The sequence below is a fragment of the Lagenorhynchus albirostris genome, chromosome 13 (genome assembly GCF_949774975.1).
Source record: "Lagenorhynchus albirostris chromosome 13, mLagAlb1.1, whole genome shotgun sequence".
NCBI classification, from domain to species: Eukaryota; Metazoa; Chordata; class Mammalia; order Artiodactyla; family Delphinidae; genus Lagenorhynchus; species Lagenorhynchus albirostris.
The window spans coordinates 59,285,999-59,304,666 of record NC_083107.1 but is presented as its reverse complement, the minus strand read 5'-3'; the positions used below and the strand labels follow the sequence as shown (position 1 = coordinate 59,304,666).

General features: G+C 35.0%; 1 protein-coding gene across 2 annotated transcripts in view; it reads left to right on the top strand.

Annotated features, from left to right (window-relative positions):
- The window catches only part of RMDN2 (regulator of microtubule dynamics 2), an 81,229-nt gene that overhangs the window by 25,836 nt on the left and 36,725 nt on the right, over positions 1–18,668 (top strand). For both annotated transcript variants that reach the window (XM_060168769.1, XM_060168770.1), the window contains exons 3-7: positions 3,618–3,792; positions 4,808–4,910; positions 8,888–8,948; positions 14,660–14,735; positions 15,627–15,704. In XM_060168769.1, the coding sequence (XP_060024752.1) occupies positions 3,618–3,792; positions 4,808–4,910; positions 8,888–8,948; positions 14,660–14,735; positions 15,627–15,704 (493 nt within the window). The remainder of the gene's footprint in view (positions 1–3,617; positions 3,793–4,807; positions 4,911–8,887; positions 8,949–14,659; positions 14,736–15,626; positions 15,705–18,668) is intronic.

The following is an 18,668-nucleotide window of genomic DNA, read 5'->3' as shown; positions in this document are numbered from 1 at the left end:
ATTGTTCATTCCTTGCTGTCCTTTTTATATAATTTTATTGCATATGTGTATATTCCTTAAAAATAACGTTGAATTTTGATTGTTTTATGAAAAGGGGATCATGTTGGATATAATTTTAAGAGCTTATTTTTCCACTTAATATAAGTTTGTTAAGAGTCTTCCCTATTTTGCACATCACTGTATTTCTTTCATTTTGACTGTTGGGTAATATTCATCCACTCTCTTGACTGGGCATTTCAGTTGTTTCCTGGGGTTTGCTATTGTGAAAGTACTGTTGTCTATATTCTTACACCTACCTCCTTTTGTACATGTGCCAGAGACTTGGTTACTGAGTCCTCAGATATGTGAAAGTTCAATATTAATAGATGATGCCAAAGCGCTTTCCCAGCTGGTTTCACCAGTTTACATTCACATCAGATCTGTGGATTGACTTCCTCTCCAACATATAGTATTGTCAGATTTTTAAATTTTGTAAATGAAACAGGTCTCAATAATATCTCTGTGGTCCTGATTTGTATTTCTCTGATTGCTAGTGAATGTTGAACATCTTTTCTTACGTTTATTGGCTATATGTATTTTTTCATTTGGGAAAACCTCTTTTGAGCTTATTTCTGTTGCATTTATTGTGTTTTTTCCATTGAATTTTAGAAAATATTTATGTATTCTTGATATTAATATTCTCCAGTTGTACGTGTTACAAAATATCTATTCCTGGTTTTTAATTTGTGTTTTTGCATTTTTGAAAATATCTTTTGATTAGCAACAGTTTTTCATTTTAATATAGTCAAATTGGTTAATCATTCATAATTAATAATCATTAATAATCATTTCTAGCTAATGCTTTTGTATTTTGGTTAAAAAAATTTCTTGCCCCGAAGACTAAAAGTTATTCACCTATATTTTCCATTTAGAGTGTAAAAAATTATTTTTAACACTTAATTCCTTATACCATCCTTATACCTTAGAGTTACTTTTAATATTATAAGACAGAGATTCAATTTCAACTTTTTCCATAGAGATAACCATTTTTTTCCAGCTCAGTCTGTTAACTTCTCACTAATCTGACATGTCACATCTGTCATATACCACACTTTCATTTGCGTATGAGGCTGTTTCTCGGCTCTCTTCTGTTCTGTCAGTCACTCATCTATCCTTGTACCAATAGCCCACTGTCTTTAATTATTATAGCTGCGTGATAGGTCCTAATATTTGGTGAGGTAAGCCTTCTCTCCCTGCTCTCTTTCTTAACAGTGCTTTGACTATTCTCGGCTCTTTACCTTTTCATGTAACTTTTAGAATCATCTTATTAAATTCTATGAAATTTCTGGTGAGGTTTATAAAATTGGAATTACATTGAATTAATCTGGAGAGAATTTACTTATTTATAATATCAGTTGTTTCTAGCCATGAACATGATATATTTTTCCATGAATTTAGGTTCTTTTATAAACAGCTTTTAATATATCTTTCATGATATTCTCCATAGAATTTTTACATATGTTTTATTAGATTTATTCCTGGGTGTCTGATATGCTCTGAGATCATTGTAAGTAAAGTATTTTATATAATTTTGTTTTTTAGGCTTTTTGCTGCTAATATATTAAAAATGAAACTCACTTTCATATTTTAATCTTATATGCAGCCAACCTGCTAAACTCTATTAGTCTCATAATTTGTAGGTTTTTTTTTAATATGTTCTATGTAAATAATCGTATCATCTGCAATAATATGAAGGTTATGTTTGAACAAGGGTGTGAAACAGGTGAGGAAGTAAATTATGTGGATATCCAGTGGAGAACATAGCAGGCAGAAGGACAGCAAATACAGATGTTAAAGCAGGAACATGGCTGATGTGTTCAAGGAATGTCAAGGAAGCCAGAGTTCCTGGAGCGCTGAGTAAGCAGGAGAGTGGTAGGAGATGAGGTCAGAGGTATTGGACTAGATTATGTAGGGTCTTGTAGACAACTCTAAGGACTTAGGTTTTTACTCTGATTTGGTCATCCACTGGAAGGTTTTGAGCAAAGGGTGACATGATCTGAGTCAGCTTTTTAAAGGACCATCTGGCTCCTATGTTGAGAATAAACTACAGTGGTCAAGGACTAAAGCAGGGAGACATGATAGGAGGCCATTGCAATAATCCAGGTAACGTGATGGTGGTCTAGACCAGGGGAGTAGTGGGTAAAGGTGGTGAGAGGTGGCTGGGTTCTGGATATATTTTGAAGATAGAACTAACAGGAATTTCTGAAGGTTGCTTAGGAGAGACAAAGAAGTCAAGGATGATTCTAAGTTTTTTGGTTTGAGCAATTAGAAGAATGAAGTTGCCACTGATAATGTTGTTGAAGAAGTTGAGCATCATTTCACATAGTGCCTTCTTTGTAAGGACTTTGAAGGAAATTTGAGTCTTATTATTGGAAAAAAGTGCATTTCTCTCAAGAACTTGCTTCATTTCTATCTTTGTTAGTATCTGTTGGGAACTGTGACTGCTTTAGCTGCTGGAAGATGTAGAACCACATTTGTGTTGTGCCTTTGTAGCAAGGGTATAGATATCTAAAGTATATGTACTTTTTTATTGACCTCATTCACATTTGGCCTTGTTTTTATCTTTTCCTGCCACTTCTGATTTGTTCTCTTATATGTTATATATCCTTATATACCTCCTTAAAATCTTTTTAGAACAGAACAGTATGTAAATAAATGAAAACAAATTGTTTGCATTGTATGCTACCAAAAAGGAAATGTGGGATGTAGCATGAATTTTTAAAGACTAATCTGAGAGTTAGAACATCGTCTTGAACTACAAATTAACATATGTGTGTGTGTGCATACGTATATATAAAAATACATACATATGTGTATAGATGTATATTATATATATATTTAATATATATACCTGAGTGCCTGCTGAGTTCCTACAACTCTGTATCATTCATTCAGCAATATTCAGTGCGTGTCCACTATGTGTCAGGTGCTGTTCTAGGCACTTGATGACATCAATTAATAAAACAAAGAATCCTATTGTCAGGGAGCATGCATTCTAGTGGGGGAGATACTGACAAAAATAGCACGTGTAGTAGGTTAGTAAAGTATATTAGAAGATGGTCTGTACTACAGAAAAATACATCAAGCATGATAAGGGAGACTGGAGGTGAAGGAAATATACAGGGAGGTTGGAGTGTGGTGGTCGCAGCATTAAATTGAGTGGTCTGGATGGGTCACATTGAGAAGATGGCATTGACAGAGACTTGAAGGAGGTGAGGGTGTGAGTTATGTCCCCTTCTGAAGGAAGAGCCATTCCATCAGCAGGAACAGCAAGAAAAGGTCTTGAGACAAGAGTGTCCCTGGCTTGTTTAAGGAACAGCTGGGCAGCCAGCATACAATTGACTGAGTGAGAAACGTGGTGGGAAACAAGGTCAGAGAGGTGACTGAGCTGGGAGAGACAAATCTCATCTAGCCTCTTAGACTGTTATTAGGACTTGAGCTTTTTCTGAGTGAAAAGGGGCACCATTACAGGGTTTCAAGCCTAAGAGTGAAATGATTTGACTTACATTTTAAAAGGATCACTCTATCCATTATAGTATAACTTTACAGAGAGTTGATGATTATTTCTGCAATTTTAGGTATATTACAGCTAATACTGATACCGAAGAACAGAGTTTTCCACTCCCTAAGGCGTTTAACACTCATGTAGAGGAATTAAATTTAGATGCCCTTATTCAGAGGGCTGATAATTTACGTATGAATGAGTCCAGGAAAATGGAGAGTTTTGAACTACTTTGTGACCACAAAGAAAAGGTAAGAAATATGTGATAATAACATGCTTGTATAGTTTTAATTTTTTATTTAATCTACTGTCCCATTCATGTTATGACCATAACAATTGTGTCACAGTTTACACAAGCTAAATAATTGATGTAAATATTTTTATAATATCACTACAATTTTTTAAAAGTAAATATAAGAGTTTATTAGGCTCTAAGTTCATAAAAATGAAAACCAGAGATATGATTATACAGACTGACATTGATTTTATCAATCTGATATATTTCGTAAATATTTGGTAACAGATAAAGAATAAGACATACTGCTTCTCTGGAGGGAGGAAAAGCTACATTTTAAGCTCGCTATCTTACAGTTACTAATATAACAGCCATTAGTATTTCACTGTGTCCTACCAGTAATCGTTTTCCAGTGTTTAATGCTGGGCTGAATTGGGAAAGCTCATCCTTCCCACCACCACCAAAGGAAAAAAAAAACGGTGGGTTTTGCAATATCACAAAGATCAATAAATCTTTTTCTTTCCCATGAGAGATTTAAGTCTAACCTTTGAGGATTTAGCAACTCTAAATGCATTACCTAAAAGTTTTTAAATCTCCAGGATTGTATTTAGGTAATTTAGGTAAAAAATGTGACTCCTCTTTTGAATGTATGTAATCTCTGATAACTTACAGATATTATCTGAAATGCCCATTGAATCATCATATTAATAATAGAAAACTTAGAAAGGAAAACAAGGAGAGCATACTGCAACCCAGAGAGAATTTATAAATTCTGACACCTATCAAGTTTCTCGTCTTTGTAGGTGTGGAGCTGGTGTCTGCATAATATTCATTGGTTTTAAGATCCAAATGTAACACTACATTACATCACATTTTGTAGCCATGCATATTTGAACTTAAAGTGTGATATGCACATGAATAGATACAGTCATTTCTAAGTACCAGTTTACCTAATTTTTTAAAAGTTGCAGTGGAAAACACAGTCTGGTCACGTTTCTGAGTTTATCTAATGTGCAGTTCTGTCTGTTCAGTTTAGGGATGAAATAGAGTTTATTTGGCGGTTTGCTCGTGCTTATGGAGACATGTATGAGCTATCTACAAATGCACAAGAAAAGAAGCATTATGCTAATATTGGTAAGTATTTTGTAAATATTAATTATCCTCAAGTAGTAATCATTATCTATAGTAAACCACTAATGAGTTTTAATTAAAGCTAAATTATCTTAGCTAAAACAAGTATGTTTAATCTATTTCAACATATCCTAGTACTTATATAGTCTAAGAACAGAAAGGTTTGTTTTTTGGGTTTTTTTTTGTGGTACATGGGCCTCTCACTGTTGTGGCCTCTCCCGCTGTGGAGCACAGGCTCCGGATGCGCAGGTTCAGCGGCCATGGCTCACAGGCCCAGCCGCTCCGCGGCATGTGGGATCTTCCCGGACCGGGGCATGAACCCGTGTCGCCTGCATAGGCAGGCGGACTCTCAACCAGTGTGCCACCAGGGAAGCCCCCAGGAAGGTTTTTTTAGAATAAAAGTACATGTTCTTAAAAAATATTTGAGCATACTAGAACAGGCAACTGAAAAACTCGAATTCTAGCTTTTAAAGTTTATAAAATCACAGAAAGATGAGACATTAAGTGGTAATAATATGAGAAGCGATAATAGCAGTAGTCTTTCACCACAATTAAAATAACCCTCCTTACTCCCTGTAACGTAGAACTCCAGGTACCACAAAGAAATAAGTACTCATGCTTTAATGTTTTTTTCAAAATTTATCTTGATAAAACATGATTAGCCTTATTTTAAGGCTAATCTTGTTTAAGCCTTGTTTTAGCTAATTGTTTAAGCGGAGCAATGAGTCCATAGTTGTTCATTATACTGTCCTCTATTTTCCAAAGTAACAACAACAAAAGAAAAACAGCTAGAATGTGAAATTTTATATATATATAAACCTTGACTCTCACTGAGTATCAAACTCTTTCTTGCAAAAAGCCCCCTAAGTTTCAGGATAGTAATTTGACATAAAAACTTCTTTAGTTTTTTGTTTTTGTTTTTTATTCCAAAGTCTTCTCTTTTCCAAGCTTTCCTTCTCTGAGATAGCACGAGGAAGAAACAGCAAGAAGATAATGATACTGCCAATCTCCTTCCACTCTAGTTCCCTGTCATTTTTATTTCTAAGAAGGAAATATTTCCAAGTTCCTTGAAATTACATTTCTTCCGCTTGTAGGTTTCTTTGCCAAGTGGCCTCTGTTCTTTAATTCTTAGTGGGAAGAGGATGGAAGGAATTCCCCTTCTTGTTCTTTACATATTCATCATCAGCCTTGTGGGGCAGTTTTTCTGTAGCAATCCTTCTTGCAGACCATAAACAAAATGGAATTCTAGGGAAGAGATTTATTAACTTGAAGGTAAATAAAAATTTAGCCATAGAGAACAAACTAACTTATTTTTATATCTACTGAGAAAGAGTATATCTATGTAAACTTTTCCAACATCCGTCAATATTAAATATATATTAAATAATGTAAAAATATATATTAAATGTATTTTTTTTCTTGAGCACCTCCCTGCCCTGGGCATTAAAGCTCCTCCTATGTTAGAAGGTAGAAATATGATAGCAAAATAGACATGTTCTCAGACTGCAAGGAGCTTATGGCTTTGTGGGGAAGATAGTATTACTAAAATAATCCTACATATAAAGAAACACACTGAAGTTGTTAGTAAAGAAGAATGTGGCCTATTAAGAGAGGGTATAACAGAAAGGAGGATATGATGGCGGGGGTGAACGTTGATGCAGGGAACTCTTTCTTCTGGAAGTAAGTCTCTCATAGTAAAATTACTTGGGATCTGTATTTTTAAATGGAGTGAGAGTTTAACTGAGTTAATGTATGAGATGGTGAAAATGGAGAAAGAAGTAGGCTGGAGGAAATCCAAATTCTCATACCCAAGTACAAGAAAGGAGCATGGATTGAGACAGGATATATTCAAAAAGGAGAAAAGTTTATAGCGTCAAAGAAAAAACAGTGACCCCTCAGATGTGTTCATGCAGTTATAGAAATAAATTTAACGGAATTCCTATATTTTTATCCAAGAAATATTTATGAGAAATTTTTATTTATTTATTCAAAATATTTATTCGAAATCACCGTGTCTAGGAACAAAGTTAAAATGAGGGGTGAGGGAAGGAGAAAAGGAGGGACATGAATATGATCAAGACAGTGTTACACTAAGGAACTTACTGACAAGATCGATATGGAGACAGGCAATTGTAATTCAATGCAAAGGTAGTAAGTGCCTGGCAAAGGTGATGGCAAAGAACACTGGAGCTGAGACATTGGAGACTGGAGTTGACGGGCATCGGCACCCAGTACAAGGGAGGAAGAGTGCTGTTATCGCTCATAACAGTAGATTTGAACTTGTATGCCGAGGGAAGACTGGATCACTGAAGAGTACAGAATTCTTTCCTAAACCTCCAGCTGGGGTATGCCATTATGCAGTACATCTGTGGATGTACTGTGATTGGTCATACTTGTCTTCCAAATAAAATAGGAATCTTATATCTAAAAGAACATCATTGTAATTTTCAGAATTAAATGACTGATACAAATGCCACAAATAGATCACAGAATACAATTCTGTAAGGGAGATCGCTTTCCTTTCAGGCTGAAGCTGCATAAATGAGGCTGCAAAACCAATCTGTGTCGTACCCAGCTCCATTATATTCTCAGAGCGATGGAATCACCTCTATGTTAAGCTTGTCGCAGTGCCCTAAAAGCTATTTTTGTTCATTTGGCAATGTAGGGAAAATGTTGATTTAGTTTTTAAAGTCTGTACATTTAAAAATATTTATGTTTTTCGATCATTCATTACCAAATTACTAACTCTTTTAATATATGTCCACAATGTACTATCAGTTATTATTTTAGAATACTTCCTTTTAGTTTTTTTCCAGTTTATATAGATTTCTATACAGGGTACTTCTCTTAATGCACAGAGCTATAAAGTACCACCTTAGCAAATTAACAAATAGGAGAATGATTTTAGAATAAAATATCTTTATTTATAAAAATTACCTAAACTAGTTATTTAGAAGAGCATTTTGTATTGGATAGTCTCTTCAAGCAAAAAAAAAAAAAAAAAAAATTAAAGCAGGGAAAAGGAGATGGTATAAAATAAAACAGCCACTTTTTGAGAAAGATTTTCAGAATGTGGTTTAGACCAGCGGTCCCCACCCTTTTTTGGCACCAGGGACCGGTTTCGTGGAAGACAATTTTTCCCCCAGGGAGGGGGGGTGGTGGGGAGCGACGGGGAGCAGCAGATGAAGCATTGCCCACTCGCCCACGGCTCACCTCCTGCTGTGTGGTCTGGTTCCTAACAGGCTGTGGACCAGTACCGGTCCAGTGCCTGGGGGTTGGGGACCCCTGGGTTAGACAAACCTCTATCCAAAAATTAATGGGTTATTAAAAGTTATGCTAAAACTAAGTAAAATTATTTAGGGGAATTATTTATTTACTGAGCCTGCTCATTATTGTGAAAGATTAGACAAGAGCTCTGGGACATCTTCCCTTACCCCTTTAGATAGATTAGATGGAGTTGCTCTCTCCATTCTCTGTTATACCCTCTTTTTTACCTTGTATTTATTTTTTGCACATAATTCGTTTGTTTATATACCTACTGCCTACTGAAATGTGAATCCTTGGAAGTCAAGAACTGTGTCTTATTTGACTTTTTATTCCCAGAGGCTCACATAATATGATACTTAGAAAGCACTCAGTAAATGAATGTTGGTTGAGTTAATTACAAAACAATTTCTATTAACACTTCTAAATAATGATTGAATGACTTCTCTTGCACTTCACTTAGTTAAATCACTTAACCCAGTGAGTCTCAAACTTGAGCATACATCAGAATCACTAGAGGCTAGTTAACACAGATTGCTGACTCAGAGTTTATGATCAAGTCCCTCATGTGGTCCAAAATTTGCTTTTCTAACAAGATTCCAGGTGATGGCTTCTGGTCTTGGGACCATACTTTGAGAACTACTGGCTTAAATTCAATAATTTACCTCCCACCAACTCAGATGAAGGTAATAAGTGTAAGTGCATTTATCTTTCAGGAAAGACATTAGGTGAAAAAGCTATTACTAGAGCACCCATGAATGGACATTGCCATCTATGGTAAGTACATAGAATTTATGCAGCCTTTAAAAAATTCTAATATGCCTCTTTATAAATTGCAATGGATTTTTAAAATATTATTGACCCAATTAACATGTCACATTCACTAAAAAGAATATTTAGTATATAGCACAGTAACTGTTCTTGTTCTGTTTATTCTCATGTATTTTTCAGTATATATATTTTAAATATATTTAAGATAAACTTTCATTGAAGAATTCATAACTGAATCCACCAAGTCCAATAACTGTGCACATGATAAATTTAATTAAATCTAATTTCATATAACATTTTGTTTGAAAACAAATACTAAAGTGATGCCACATTTCTAAATGAAACGCAGAGAGAAGAATAAAAGCACATCAGCCATTATACCTTGAGTAAAGGTATACAAATTCCACAAGTCAAAGGAAAGCCATTTCTAATATAAGAAAGCTCAAACAAAGGAAATCTAATTAGTTGGATGGGTATAGGTGGATATCCTTGGGACAAAAAAATTTATTCTTGAGTATGTTTTGTTTTGGATCCTTTGTATATTTACAATTATAAAACAGAAATAAGAAGAAAAATATTGTTTTTAGTTAACACTTCATTTTACTCATAGTTGTATTTCTATAGCATTTCTTAGTTTCTTAGTTATTTTTGCTCCCCAGTAATATTGGTACTTTAGGTGCTAGGAAGACATAGTCATAAATTTATTTTTGACCCTTCTCTCAGACCTAGATTGTCAGAAATCCACCCCTCTTTGGGATTATTTTATTCTTCTGGGATAGTCTTAGGCAAATCTCTCTCAAAATGACTTCTTTTCTGCAGGTCCACATTTATCCTCCAGGAAATTCATTTTTGCCCCACCAACTCAAAAGTGCAAACGATTTTTCCAAAGCAGACCTGTTCCTTTACACTGCCACCAGCAGGGGGAGCATCACTCACACACTCTCATCCTAAAACTTCCCTGGGCAGGAATCGGATAACATTTTTTATGTCCCCCAAACTCTAAAGGACATGCCAAAATAAGAATAGGTCTTTTGAAGCTGCCATCACTTAAAATGAGAAACAAGGCTACCCCCTTCCATCTCGCATGAGAAGGTGAGAGGTGGAACCCAAGTACCCTAGTAGTTCTATTCGCAGAAATCCCCCTTCCAGGTCTCTCTCTGCTTCAGCGAACTCTTTGCCTTCTCTTATATAGCCTGGAGATGGGTGAAGGGCTAAGCCTGGCAGAACCTGTGAATCATTTCACTAATGTGTCATGCATGGGTAGTAGAGTGTCTTGCTTTAGGAGCCGGAGTATACCTAATAAAGTATTGTTCTGTGCCCTAGTGCCTCTGCCACAACTCTAGGAGAAAGCTAATTTTGCAAGTAACATCCTGGTAGATATCTTTAAGGTCATTTCTCCAGTATGTAAGGGTCTTGGCTATTATTTCTATAGCCAGCTTTACCTTCCTCACCTAATTTGCATAATACTGATAATAATAAATTAATGTGTTAAAGTACTTCTGTTCTTCCATTTTTAGTATAACTGTAATGAATTTATACTGATCAAGCTACACTTGCTTCATCTCTTTCGATAATGGAGATGTTTGGGTGTTGGTTAGCCAGATTTGGACGCAGAAAGAACACCAAAGCCCTACTCTTAACTCTGAGCCTCACCCTCCTCTTCCTCTGCTGTCCTCTTCCTTCTCCCATACAAACTTCTGCATCCATGGAGAATCACATTAAAAATGTACATTTGATGTTAACCCTCAATTTGAGGACACTTATCAGTGTGAACTTCCAAATTTCCATAAAGGAACAATGTTGAATCTTCTCTGAAGACTTCATAAGCACCTTAAACTTACCTTGTGAGGACAGATTATGCTTAACTCTTACTCAGTGGGTTTCCCAGCCTGTCTTCCACTAATCTGACCACTTCTCTTTTGTTCATCTTTTTTCACTTTTTGTTGTGTACTAATTGCCTTGTTTATAACTCTGGGATTTAACCCCGAGGGTGAATCTTATTCACAGACACACACAGAGTACTGATCCAATTGTGTTTCACATGATTTTTTATTCAGTATCAGTTTTTAATTAAAAAACAATTAAAGTCTGATCAGTTGCTAAAATTTAATAAATTCAAATGTCAATTTTTAAAATTTATTTCATTGAAGTATAGTTGATTTACAACGTTGTATTAATTTCTGTTGTACAGCAATGTGATTTTATCTTAATTCATAAAATATATTATGATGTACCTACTGAATACAAGAATTCTCATTCAATTAAATACAGTAGTAGAGGTTTAGGGTGATGAAAAAAGAGAAATTAAGACTTTGACTTGAGAAGCAATGTGTGAAATTTAGGTTAACTGATTCTATAATTAATTGTAATAAAATGTCATGAAAATGTCTTATCCTGCTGGAATTTTTTTCAGTATGTTACGACTTTTTCTCATTCATTCAGCATAAATGACAAGACATGGCCTCTAGGCCAAATGCAGCTGCCTGCTTTTGTAAATAAAGTTTTATTGGAGCACAGCCACACCTGTGCATTTGTACATAGCAATGAAGTTGAGCCGTTGTAACAGAGACTCTCTGATCCCACAACCTTAAATGTTTCCTACCTGGCCCTGCAGCGAAAGTTTGCTGACCCATAGTTTACAGGGTTCTGTGATGGTTTATAAGCCTTCAGTTTGAAATAAAAGATGCAATCATTAGAAATAATTATCATAAATTATAGAAATGATATGGAGGGAATAATTGAAAAACAAATATTATTTTAAAGACTTGTTTTTCATCATCATCTTTTCCAAAATGAAATTGCTCTGTAACTTTCAGACTACATAAGCTTTCTATATAATTCTGTCGTTTTTGTTGTACCAGCCTAAAATACTTCTAGAATCAAGAGAGCAGAATCACCAATGGATTTGCAGTTTGTTAGCCAAATAGGCCTGACCTTAATTATAAATAATGTCTTACATATTTGTTGTGCTCTACTGTTCACAAATTATATCCGCATGCCTTCTAGCATGTGATTCACAGAACAACCTGTTTCCATTTTATAGAAAGCAAGGCCGTCTGTGTGTGTGGTGCAGTATATGTGTGTCTGGTGTGGTGTTGTGATTAGTAACCAAGGGTCATACAATAAGTGGAAAAACAAAAACCAGATCTTATATTTGTATGTACTCAGTATTTCATCTATTATTTACTCTTCCTCTGCTTTTTCACAGTATAAATAGCATTGGTGCTAAATCAAAAATGCTACTGGGAAACTAGTGGAGTTGTTTTAGTAGTTGTTTACTAGTTGTTGAGACAGGGATGTTTGTCAGTTATTAAAATATTCACTATAGATGCAAAGAAAATACAGAATTTTTGTCAACACATAGTTAGAACAACCTCTAGATGGAGATAATAGACCATATTGTGTGTTAATTTTCTTCATACTTCCCATCAACCTGAGAGTTTACAAAATAAAATTTTAAATTACATTTTCCAAGATAAACAGTGTGAAAAACAACATGTACGTGCAGATATAGGTGGGATTGATTGCCAGAAAAGAAATGATGATCCTTTGAGGAAAAGTGGTTCAGGTAAACTTTGAATTTATGACATGTAGGAAGATAAATAATACTTTAGACTTGAAAGAAGCAGACTTCAAAATGATTATGAAAAACATAAGACTCTGGTGACAGATTATTTTTAAGGGAAAATATACATATTTCATATAATCGTTTTCTTAAGTCACGTTTTTTTCTTTTTCTTCACTCAGAGTAACTGGGAAAGAACATGCTGAGAGAGCTCTGTAAAAGCTAGAGATGTGTATAAGTTGTTCTGATTTTCAAAAAATAGAAGATTGATTCCACCACTATAGATCAGTGAACATAGAATCTTTTCCTTTGATTACAGCACAAATAGTTAGTTGGGTTTTCTGTGAGTGATGAAGTTCAAGCAGACTCAACAGATTTTTCTAAAAATGTGAGATGATCTGTTTTTTCTTTGCTAGTAGATAGAGTAGGGAAATTGAGCTAATATATCTGGATTTAAGGAAGGCTTTAAGGCAAGTTCACTCATAATATTCTTGGGGACAAGATGTTAAAATATGGGCAAGGTTCTTTGTTACCTGTGCTGGCAGAAGGGTTTGAGCCTCAATCATTCAAAAGAATAACTGTTGACAATATCATGATTCTAGAGTTCCAGGTCTAGATCTTAGACACTAGTGTGTTCAGTGGTTTTTTTCAGTGGGTGAAGATGTGGAAGGTATGATTATAAATGTTGCAAAATTAGGAAGAACAGGGTGTATGATGGATGACTATAGTAATTAAAAGATTTTCACATGTTGAAAGAGATACTGAACAAGGTGAATTAAGAGGGATAAATATGGAAGGAGGGATGGAGAGGAAAATGTCAAAATTTGAGGACATGAGGGAAAAACAGATGGAAATTAGAATGAAGCATGGAGTTTAGTTAACAATAATATATTAATATTGGTTCATTTTGAAAATTTTCAATATTGTATATCAATATTAGTACAGTTGTGATAAATGTATTATAATAATTTAAGATAGTAATTTAAGTAGTATCTCCTAATCTAGGTAAGTTCTCAGATCATAATAGGTTGCTTTTGTCATAACTCTTGCTTCTACTGTTAGGAGATTATTGATTTTCTAATGAAAATTAAGAGGTCAAAAAAACTTATAACTGAAAAGTGGCCATTTTGTTGGTTGTGCATAAGTTGTATGAATTATGTGATCTTTTGTGTCCAGGAATGGTCTAAGTGTTCCAAATTAAGAAAATTGTTCACTTCAGTTTTTTATTTGAAAGTTATGTGTATCCACAGAAACAATCAAGATAAATAACACCCAAAATTACATTTTTCATTTCAGTTATGACAACGCAAGTGAAAATTAAGACCTACTTTTGAATTATTTAGGTAAATGAATATTTTACCTCAGACAGAAACACTCTGAATACTTCTGCACAGACAGAAACAGTCTGAATGTAAAAAGTAATATGTGCCCAATTTTTACAGGAAGCAAGTTGCTGAACAAATATTGTGCCCAATTTTTAGAGGAAACAAGTTGCTGAACAAATATTATACATAATTTATAGTCAAATATTTATTTATGTAAATTTTATATTCCCAAGGGAAAAAAAGTAAAGACTCCATGGGATGCACTCTTCTAGTAATGACTGCAGTGTTTCCAAGGAAGGGTTGAAGGACATGGGGAATTTTTGAAAAAACATATTCTAAAATTACCTTTGATTTTAGTATTTGTTTTTAGTCATGATATTTATTTTAATTTTCAAATGACATTAAGGGAGCCTTGAACTTTTTATTTTTATGAAAGAGAAGCAGGAATCTGTTGACACAATGTATTTTTCAGTTTAATACTTATGTGAATAGACTTTTCTGAGGGTCTCTTTGTGACTCTGATGTTGATGAAGGTAATGGCAGCAGCTAATCTTTCTTGGAACTCACTCCAGGCCAGACACTATTGTAAGCGATTACGTTTTAGATATTTTACCCTCATAGCACACATATGAGATAGATGGTGTTAGTATCCCCAGGTATAGCTGAGGAAACTGGCCTCATGTTAATGTCAAACATTGGTTATTTATTCATCTATATGAATACTTTTGTTAAATATTAATGAATGGTTTAGAGATTTTTTTTAATGTTAAATTTCATGGTATTTGATTAAAAGTTTACACAATGTCCACTGTTTTTATCCTTTTCAGGTATGCGGTTTTGTGTGGCTATGTATCTGAGTTTGAGGGCTTACAAAACAAAATTAACTATGGATATCGCTTCAAGGTATTTCTTGATATTAAAAATGTTTTACTGTAGCTGTATGTTCCATTCACAAGTATAAATCAAATTATTCAATAGACTTATCTCTAGGAATTTATCTTTTTTACTTAAATAAAATGACAGTCTTTAAATAGTACTGTGCCAAAAAAGAAACAAACTCTTTGGGTGATTAAGGATTATTATTATTATTATAGATCCTGAAAGAAGTCACATAGTAGATGAGTATTATTTTTTTAAAGGTAGAGGCTTAGCCTTTTAGTCATGAGCACACTAACATCATAAACATGGCTGGCACTAATTAGTTAACATTTAATACATATTGATTTGCTGGTAGGAGTAGAATTCAATCTAGGGCTTAAATTTGCCATGATAGAGGAATAAAATAAGTAATGCACATACTCATTATTTATCATGTGCCTGTAGTTGTAATCATTCAGTAAATAACCCCTCAGGGTCAATAATTTTAGGAATGGGCAAAGAGTTCTTTGTTTTCCAGCTCCCTATAACCATTTGACAATGTCAGGGGAGTAGATTCTTCTATCACCTAGTTCTGCTATTCTTTTCTCCATTATACCCACATCAGATGACATTTGTAAGTTTGCCTCTCAATCAGTAAGTATTAGGTAGGCAAGTCATGGGCAGACAAAAATGTGACGTGGATGTTTTCTATTTTTAAGGTGACGTTTTCTGTAGCCTTATTTAATCATAATCACAGTTCTGGTTCTAGTTGTGAGCATTTTGATGATTGAGTTATTGAGAAGCTTAATTGTATTAATAATAAAGATTGAGGAGGGAGACAAAACAACATTATAAAGTCCCTTTGAATTTACTAGGCAGAGTTCTACTCAACACCACCTGAAACTTGGGAGATATTTCTTTTGGATTTTCTTTCAGGAGCATCTAGATAAAGCAATCGAATTTTTACCTGAAGAACCCTTTTTGTATTACCTCAAGGGAAGATACTGTTACACTGTAAGTTGAAAGCTTTTATCTGTAAAGCTTATTTGAATATATTCTGATTATATGATATATTTTCAGTGACTTATTCTTTTATTGTTTTACCTAGTGCCTACTATAGAGAAAATGATGAAATCAGTACATATTTTGAGTTTATAAATTTATATATTTTATAATTATATATTGAATTACACACAATATATGATTTTATAAACGCATGTATTTTTTTCTTTACTGCCTTTCCATTTCCCCTTGCGGCAGTCACACTGTCTCCCTTTAAATGTGCTTTTTCTCAGATGGTGATCAGCCACCAGTACCCATGCCCCCTGCATTGGTGCACTGCTCTGTTTTGTGGGAGAACTTTTTTCCTTTATCAGAGTTTATTACGCATAAATTATGTGCTTGCTGTCCTTTTCTTCAAGAAACTTTATTTAGAAGGGGACATAAGACATATAGAAATAAATAAAGGCAGCTGGTGAGTCTAAGACCCAATGTGTTAAATGACACCTGTTTATGGAAAGTTAACAGAATGTGAAAATATATCATAACAGCTACATTATCCTGAAGAGAACTGCTCTTTCTGAATGAGAAAATTGGGATAGGCAAAATAGGAAGCTTTTTAATTGTGGCTTGTAGAGGATTAGGGATGAAGCAGGAGGTTTGCTTTTACTGAACACCTGCTATATATGTCAGATGTGCATTTTATATTTTATATTTTATATTTCTTATCACATTTCATCCTTTTAACAACCCTGTAAGCAGTTTTTATTATGCCAGTTTTAAATCTGAGTCTTAGGGGACTTCCCTAAGATTTAAAAACCATTGACCCAACCTCATGAGTCTGGAACTTGAATGTACACTATACAGTTAGGCTTAAAAAGCCCAAGAAGGAAATTTAAATTCCAAATGGAACCTGATCTTCATGCCATAGACAAATGGTAGAAGGTAATACTAATCCTTCCTGGAGGATTGTACTATCACACACAAGCCTTAGAACATTCTTGCAGAGTTGAGCTCACAGTGAAAAATAATAGAATATATACAAAGAAACAAGCCATCATAGATGACAGTCAAAAGAAACCAAAAAAGAGAACAGAAGTAGATCTGAAAGGACTTCAGATTTTGGAAACATGGAATACAGAATATTAAACAGCTACCTACATAATGTGTTTTTAAAACTAAAATGAATTAGGGGAAAAATGGGTGAGGAGCATGAGACTACAAAAATGACCAGGTAGATTTCAAACAATGGAACAATTTTTGATATAAAAAGTATATTATTTGTCATTAAAAGAAAACTCAATGGAAAGATTTGGTAGTAGATAGGCCCCACTAAAGAGAAAATTAACAAACTTTAAGACAAATCTGAAAATGTTGCCTGGAAGCAGCACAGAGGAACAAAGAGATAGAAAATATGAAGGAGAGATAAAAAGACATGGAAGGGAAGTAAGGATACTACGTAGTGGTGAATTTTTATCTCCTTCTTTTGGTAATTAATAGAACAAAAGACAAAAAAAAAAGGATGTAAAAAATATGTAAAACATTGATTGGAGCCTTACATTTAATAACCTTGATCTAATAAACATAGATGAAAATATGTATCTAGCCATTAGAGGATACACATTTTCAAGCATATGTTGAATGTTTACAAAACTGACCATATATGAGGTCATGAAGCAAGTCTTAATAAATTTCAAAGAATTGATATCCTGTAGGTTTTCTGATCATAATGCAATTGTAATAGAAATTCAGAAACAAAACAGCTTAAAAACCATAAATCTTGAATTAGAAATAATAGGACATGACAATAAAATAAGATGCCATTTTATACCTACTCATTTGATAAAATTTTAAATTATCAGCATGAGATGTAAAAATATGGAGCAACAGGAATTCTTACATTGTTGTGGGAACACAAATCAGCACAACCATCTCGGAAACAATTGGGTATTATCTCTGAAATTTGATTGTCTACCATATGACAATGGTGCCTACCCTAGAGAAACTCTTGCAAATGTGCTTTAGAAGGCATGTACAAGAATGCCTTTAGCAGTCTTGTTTCTAAGAGCAAAAAATGGAAAAGTCCCAAATATCCACTGAAAAAAGAGTGGATGGCTGAACCAAGATGGCGGAGTAGAAGGACGTGCTCTCACTCCCTCTTGTGAGAACACCAGAATCACAACTAGCTGCTGGACAATGATCGACAGGAAGACACTGGAACTCACCAGAAAAGATACCCCACATCCAAAGACAAAGGAGAAGCCACAATGAGAATGTATGAGGGGCGCAATCACAGTAAAATCAAATCCCATAACTGCTGGGTGGGTGACTCAGAGACTGGAGAACACTTATACCACAGAAGTCCACCCACTGGAGTTAAGGTTCTGAGCCCCATGTCAGGCTTCCCAACCTGGGGGTCCAGCAATGAGAGGAGGAATTCCTAGAGAATCAGACTTTGAAGGCTAGTGGGATTTGATTGCAGGACTTCAACAGGACTGGGGGAAACAGAGACTCCACTCTTGGAGGGCACACACAAAATAGTGTGTGCATCAGGACCCAGGGGAAGGAGCAGTGACCCCAGGGGAGACTGAACCATACCTACCTGCTAGTGTTGGAGGGTCTCCTGCAGAGGCGGGGTGGTGGTGGTGGCTGTGGCTCACCGTGGGGACAAGGACACTGGTAGCAGAAGTTCTGAGAAGTACTCCTTGGCATGAGCCCTCCCAGAGTCTGCCATTAGCCCCACCAAACAGCCCAGGTAGGCTCCAATGTTGGGTTGCCTCAGGCCAAACAACCAAGTGGGAGGGAACCCAGCCCCACCCAGCAGCAGTCAAGCTTATTAAAGTTTTACTGAGCTCTGCCCACCAGAGAAACAGTCAGCTCTACCCACCAGCAGTCCCTCCCATCAGGAAACTTTCACAAGCCTCTTAGATAGCCTCATCCACCAGAGGACAGACAGCAGAAGCAAGAAGAACTACAATC